Source organism: Lutra lutra, chromosome 15, assembly GCF_902655055.1.
Source record: "Lutra lutra chromosome 15, mLutLut1.2, whole genome shotgun sequence".
NCBI lineage: Eukaryota > Metazoa > Chordata > Mammalia > Carnivora > Mustelidae > Lutra > Lutra lutra.
The window spans coordinates 65598876-65606134 of record NC_062292.1 but is presented as its reverse complement, the minus strand read 5'-3'; the positions used below and the strand labels follow the sequence as shown (position 1 = coordinate 65606134).

The window sequence follows — 7259 nt, the reverse complement described above, 5'->3', positions numbered from 1 at the left end:
CCTGCCGGACTTATAATTTTTTTCTCTTGTTTTTGTGGAAGTATTGTTAACATAGAGTGTTATTAGTTTTAGATGTATGATATAACGATTCAACAATTTCATGCATTACTCAGTGCACATCAGGATAACTGTAGTTTTCAACCCTTTATCTGCCCTACTCATGTTGCCAGCTGAACCAGGGAAACCCCAGACCCTGGAGCCTTGACCCAGCCAGACCCCAAGAAGTCACAGAAGGTTCTTAGTCTTGTCAGGAGAATGAATTCAAGGACAGACACGCAGCACAATGTTCAAGTTACACAAGCAGGCAAGTTTTTTAAAGGCAAAAGTATATTCTTGAGATAAGAAAGCAGCCGAGAGAGAGAGAGAGAGAGAGAGAGAGAGAGAGACCCGCATGCCCTGGAGGTTGAGTTTTCTATCTTCTATTGACAGTTCTTAACTAGGGGACAGAGTATTTATCACTTGGGGTGGGAAGCAGGGTTTCAAGCTTTTTCTTCCTTATTTGGTCAGCGGTTTCCAGTCATGGCATCCGCCATCTTGGGCCCATCTGGTTTGATCTGGTTTCTTGTGGAGGGCTGCCAGGACAGGCCTCTGACCTTCCTAATGACTGGCCAGGACTTCCCTGTTGCAGACCTTCAGGTCTCCTGTTAGAACCTAAGTGCCTACTCCAACTTTTATTCTTAATATTTTTTTAATTTCAATTTCCCTACCTGCTTTATTCCCAGAAGCATCACGCAGAATCCAGTGCAGACTCCGGCCACTCCCTCCCTTCTGTAAGGAGCAAATTGTGGTCACACACAGCAGACCATCCTGTGGGCAAAATTATGGGCTCAAAACAACCCACTCTTTATGCATCTCTCCATCCTCCGCTGCAAAAGAACCATTTCTTCCCTGCTGCTGCCTTCTCTAGAATTAATTAACTCATCAAATATTTATGGAGAACATACTATGAGCCATGCTAAAAACTGGGAATACAACAGGCAATAATGTCACTGTTCTCACGGAATTTGCAATCCAGTGGAAGAGGGAACAATAAGGAAACCCACACCCCCAGGCTTTTTTCAGGTAGTGATACCAGCTCGGAAACTAAGAACAGATCAAGAAAACAAATTATATGGAACCTGCCACGTGAGGATCTAGAGAAAGAGCACATGCCAGCTCCTCATGGAAACACATCATACGTGTGTAAATTTGCTGGAATCTAAGTCCCAGGTGACCAAGACCACATCTGTGTGGTTCTGTTGCTCTTGTTTCTGTGGTTTTCCTGCTTATCCCATGCATCTGAAGCGAGTGCCGGCCACACCGCAGACATTTGGGCACCTGTTTGTGGCGGAAATGAACAGGCAAACTGGCAGGAGGGTGACAGGACAGAGGGGGAACAAGTCAGAATACACAGGGCCCTGAGAGACAGAGAGCATGTTCCAGTGAATTCTAGGGGGTTGGGGACCCTGTGCAGGCCATTCAGAAGGAGGGGGTGGCTCTCCTTTACGTCTGGGAAGATCCTTCTCTCTGGTTAATGGCAACAGGGAATCCTGTGTGGAGATGCTTCCTGTTTGAGCCTTACCTCTCAGCAAAGGGTCAGCAGCTCTGTAGTTAGTGCTTTTTCTCTAGGGTCCAGTGGGGATCCTGTGTCCTCCAGCCTAGCACCACGCCAGCCACCACCTGTCCTCAGATTAGAGTTTTCAGACCCACCGTGACAAGTTATTCAGTGACAAAGACACCCGCTTTCCCACCTCTTTGCACCAGAAGTTTGTGGTTGTGCTGCTCCCTGTGACAACCCCCTCCTCGGTGGCCCCTCTGCCCTTCAAGGCCAGCTGCCCCCTGAACCTGGCCTCCTGTCCTGTGGCCCCGTGCAGATGCGTCACAGAACCCCCTCACCTTTCCCATCTCCTGGTGGTTCACTGCAGCATAGAGCCTGTCCTTTTAGGTTGATTTCCTCCTCCCTGAGTTTCCAATGTCCCTCTAAAAATTAGAGTGAGAGTTTTCTGCCAAATTTGGAAGCCTCTTCTCCTCTCCCTGTATCTTCACTCTGCCTCTGAGTGAACCTGTTTCCTGAAACCACTGCATCCCAGGGAGAGACCTTCCAAATGTGCCCCCTTATCCCATAAATCTGTTATCGTATCCCTGATGTTTTTCTCCATGGCAAGCAGACAGATCATCCTCGGGGCTGCAGACACCCTTCTTCTGTATCTATTAACTGCTGCACCCCTTCAACCTACTGGGTCTCTGATCCAGAGTCTGTGTCTTTGAAATCCACCATTGTGACTATTAGCAAGTCATAGATAAAATTAGCAAATCATAGATAACATGCCTTGAGCACTCGCTGTGGACCAGCAAAGGGGGCCCTACATTATCCCCATTTTATTTTTTGTGAAGATTGATTGATTGATTGATTTGTTTGTTTGTTTGTTTTAGGGGGAAGAGCCGAGGGCTCTTCAGCAGGGAGCAGACTCCCTGCTGAACGCAGAGCATGACATCGGGCTCAATCTCCCTACCCTGAGATCATAACCTGAGCTGAAATCCAGAGTTGGATGCTTAACCAACTGAGCCGGCCAAGAGCATTAGTCCCATTTTAAAGATGAAGAAATCGGGAGGATACACAGCATTTTAAATAACTTGCCTGAGGTTAGGTGCCACTGAAGAATGGAGCTGAGGTCCGAGTCCGAGCTCGGGTGGTCTGCTGTCTTAATCCCTGGTAAAAGGGGCGGGGCCTTCCGAGGAACTGCAACAGGCCATATGGATGCATAGATTAGACCTTCAAGAGTCCGTCTTTGACCTGCACACAAGGAAAGCATATTGAGAGGAACAGGACCTAGTTCTTTCCGTGCTTGGCACCCACGCTGCAAAGTCCAGAGATTCCAGGCACTGGGACTCCATTCGTTTTGAGGTGAACTTGCCCCAACCCCTGAGGAACATCTCAATTTCCAGAGCTGGAACTCTTGGGCAAACCTGCGCTCGCTCCAGATGTGAGCCCCATCCCCTGTGACAGGCAACCCGCCATTCTGCTACTGTTTTAACAGGCCTGGAGTCCTGCCAGCCCCACTTCCTTCTGCCATAGGTGAAGAAAGTACAGGCCTCCTGATGAAGGAGCTTCCTTCTCTCCTTGCAGCATTTAGAGCTCTGAGAGGACAGCCTCATCTCCTCTCCTGCACATTCTAAAGGAACTGAGGAATAGAAATGGGACTCAAATAAGGATCACAGCACCAGCCTTGTGGTGGGCCAAGAATGCCGCTGGGATCCAAAGTAAGAAAACCTCCCTTCCTAAAACCTCCCTCCCCCAGATCCAAGCAAGGAGAACCTCCATTTACCTCCCACCTGGTGGAGAAGGAGGGGTCCCAGAGCCCCAGCCAGAGCTGACAATGCATAGGACACTTGACCCTCAACTGTGAACCAGCGGATGTCAGACTTGGGAGAGACACCAGGACAAGTCCCTCCTCTTCCCAAAAGGAGGAGCCTGTCAGAGTCAGATGGAAGCTTCCCCTGCCTGGGACCCTCTCACAAAGAAGACCTGGTCTTGCTTGATCAAGCTGCTGTTATGTCCTCTCCAGCATTCCTTACTACACCAATGGAGAAACAAAGATAGAGATGACTGAATAAGCGCACCTATGAGAGTCGGGGGACGATTGGTGGAAACTGGAGGAGGTGGTGGTCCCTTGGATGGTGGAGCTGCAGGCTGTCAGGACGGGCGCTGCAGGACTGGGAGCTCCTCCTATGAAAAGGAGTCCCCAGGCAGCCAGCTGACATTGTAAGGGTCTAACTGTGGCCAGGTCAGCAGACAGGGGCTCGAGAACTCGCCCCCACACTAGCCTTGAGCAGCAGGATGACGGGAAAATACTAAGACATGAAAGAACAGTACTTAAGCATGTGAAAGATTTATTTCAAAAAGATTAATGATGGGAACATTGAGAAAATCTGACACAGCATGAAGCTCTCAAGCAAACTGAGGGAAACAGAGACTGGATGAAACGTGAGTGTTGAAGGAATGTGCAAGTCCAAGAAGGAATTCCAGACAGACTCAGAACGTGCTGTGGGATTTCCAGTGGTACTGGAAATAGGAAGGATCCCAGTATGCCAAACAGGAAAATGAACCCATGGTGTGGAAGAAAGGCTTAAAAAAGTGAGAGCTCACATGATAAGGATAAGGCACACAGGCAAGGAGAAGTAATGGAAACATCACACAATGAAAACTGGTGGTCCTGAGGAAAAAGAGAACCCATGAAGCAGGAACAAAGCAAAACATTTCTTTTTAGATTTTTAAATCTTCAAATTGACAGGATTAAAGAATAAAGATCATTTGAACATATAATGGCCACATCCTAGTGGGTGAGTGGGGTCAGAATGCTGGAAAAACTCTCTTCCTGGATTATGCAGCTAATTCATTAAAGCACAGTCAGAGGAGGTGGGTTTGCCTTTAAAGGGAAAAGTAGATGTTAGTGGGGCTGCTGGTAAACACAGGCGGTCTTCCAGGAGGGAAAAAAAAAAAAATTTGGCTCACTTGCTCCTAGACATACTGAAAATGCATAGTTCTCCACCTTGACCAAACACTGGAATCCCTGTGATGCTAGGTTTCCACTCCCAAAATCAGATTTAACTGGCCTTGGGTGTGTCCTGGTAATTCTACAAAAAGCCCCTCTTCCCTGCACTTGTGCTGAGGAAAACAGGGTAAAGAAGGCAGAGGGAAATATGGTCCCTCTGCCAGAGCCATGTGTGTAAGACAGCAACACCTGAGAGCAAGAGACAATGTAAGTGTGGCCGCCCCCACAAAAGGAGGCAACTTCAGCACAGACAAAAGGGCCTCAGGACCACAGCCGGTCCTTGAGGAACACTTTACCTCGTGTTTCATACTTGAGTTACTGCCAGTTCAGGAAGTTAGGGGTGGAGACCCCACCGGTGGAGACAGATCTGATCTCCTCTGGGGGCAGCACAAAGTCCCACATGTTCACATCTCCAACCTCTCCCACCAAGGCCTGGTTCTTACCAAAGCCCTCACCGAATGAATCCTGCTCCTGCCCTAGGATGATGCTCGCTTCTGACCCCACCGTGTATCCCTTCTTCAGACTCATCCTCACCATGGGCTTCCCATCCACCTAGAGCTCTGTAATCCCTATTTGGGACTCCCAGGTAACACAGAAGGGCCTGGGTGTGTAAAAAGTCTCAGGAACCCTGAAGTAGACGTCAGATCCCCCCATAGACACGCTGTACAAGCCAGGTTTTTCACTGAAGAGGAGGATCTCATTGTGCTGTGCCCTGGTGGCGTACAGAGAAGAGGCTGTAGGGGCGGGCCAAGGCAGTGTAGACTTGCAGGCACAGGGTGAAAGCCTTCAGTGGCTTCTGTACCGGAACAGATAAGGTCACAGGAATTATCTGATTCTGTGGGGAACACAAAGGCCTTTCTGCATGTGTCTGCAGGAGAGAAAACAGAGAAAGAAAGTGTCAGCAGCTGAGTTATGTTAAAAAACAAAATTCACATGAGTACATTGAAGGATCTACTTGGCTTTAGTCACTGATTCATGAATTGGGCAGCACCCCATCTAGCAGATAAGAAGGAGCTCTGAGGAGCAGCGTAGTATGCAGAAGGTTCCAGAAGAAAATGTTTCTTGCAAAGAGCAGATTATCTCAGGCAATCACCTTCCTATGGGGAGAGGGAGGGCCGCTCTCAGGCCCACAACCTCACCAGTGCAGAGCGGGTAAATCCAGACTGACTGGTTAAAGGTTACACTCCGGGGGTGGGAGGGCAGGGGCGCTGGCCCCCGCAGTCAGGTTAGGTGTTAAGTCACCCAAGTCATTCCATGGGGGCCAGTGGTCTCTTTTTTAATAGCTTATCAGGCCACGAAGACGTCTTCTCTCACCATGTGTGGATAGGATAGAATGGACTTAGAAGCCAGATTGCCCCCTTCCCCAGACCACCACCCCTCATCCATGTGGCCATTCTCCCATGACTTTGCACCATGCAGTCCAGAGACAAGAGCTCAGCGACCATCTGAAGCAAAGCACCTACTGCCTTGGAAGAAAGCGCCAGGGAGGTTAACGATGACCGGGAGACACAGCAACAACTTATCCATGTTTCCTCCCTGGGGTCACTGTGTGCGGAATCTGGGCTACAGTCCTGGAAAGAGGACGAGCGGCTGAGATCCCACCTTGGGTCTGTTCCCCCTTGACCTTTTATAGGCCATGGTCAGTGTGCTGTGGCTGACGGGTAAATGATTTTCCAAAATCACCCCGTGGAGCCATGAATCAGAGCTCAAAGAGAAAAAAAAAACAACAACAAGATAAATCACAAAATGAGAGATCAATGCGGGTTATTTATTAGAGACTCCACAGTGCCTGCTGGTGCTCCAACAGCCTCGTGCAGCCGTGCTTGGCAAATCACAACAGTCACATCCCAGAAATCCAGTCTCGGTAAATGTCCTGAAATACCAGCAGTGGCTTGGGGCAGGCAGGGGTGGTGGGGTGTCTGCAGAGGAGGCTTTGGGGTGGCGGGCAGTGCAGAGGAGGTTTTCCTCACAGGGACAACCACGACGTTACTAAGGAGAGCGAAATTAGAAAATCGGGGTGTGTTGCAGAGCATGGTCCCATCTCTGTACCCACCCCGCAGAACGGACAGCCACTCGTGAGGCCGGTTGCGAACTTTATGCTACAACTTGTAAAAATGCTTATGAGCCTATAAGAGAAAAAATAATGTAAATTTGTCTGTACACTATTTTTTTTGTACACTATTTTTTTAAAGAAGTAACTTGCTTGGAAAAAAAAATGTTTAAGGAATACCTCCAAAAAATAAGTGTTCTTATCATAGTAACAACATTATGGGGGGCTTTTCCCTTCATTAACATTTCTGAAGGTGGTCTCATGATGTCTAAAGTGAAGTGTGCGTGTGTGTACATTTGATTAAGAAGCAAGGAAAGGAAGGATGGAGATCAATGGTCCTCAAGGCTCCAAGAGCTACTGTTTTCATTTCATCAACAGGACACGCAGTCGGACTCTGCTTTATACCCAGAATACCTAGAACGGAGAACAAGCTCAGTCTGACATCCCGATTCTGTGTTTCGCAGCACACGCACATCTACGTAAAACATGACACTTCCATGTGAAAAGGATCTCGAGCTAACTCATGATGGTCTCATCATGACTTTTCCCATGGACAACCAATTAAAAATTGGTAATAAAGGTTATTTCTCAATCGACTAGAAGAACCATCATGTGGGTAGCATATTCCAAACGTACAAGGTAATAGGACTATTACAAATGGCTAGTACATTTCCGGA

General features: G+C 48.3%; 1 protein-coding gene across 1 annotated transcript; it reads right to left on the bottom strand.

The window, feature by feature from the left end:
- Positions 1-3857: 3857 nt before the first annotated feature.
- On the bottom strand, positions 3858-6128 carry CRP (C-reactive protein). The gene is given in 4 exon segments (XM_053447796.1): positions 3858-5255; positions 5257-5353; positions 5355-5400; positions 5996-6128. Coding segments are annotated over 4 exon segments (669 nt in total). The 5' UTR covers positions 6060-6128; the 3' UTR covers positions 3858-4793.
- Positions 6129-7259: the final 1131 nt, after the last annotated feature.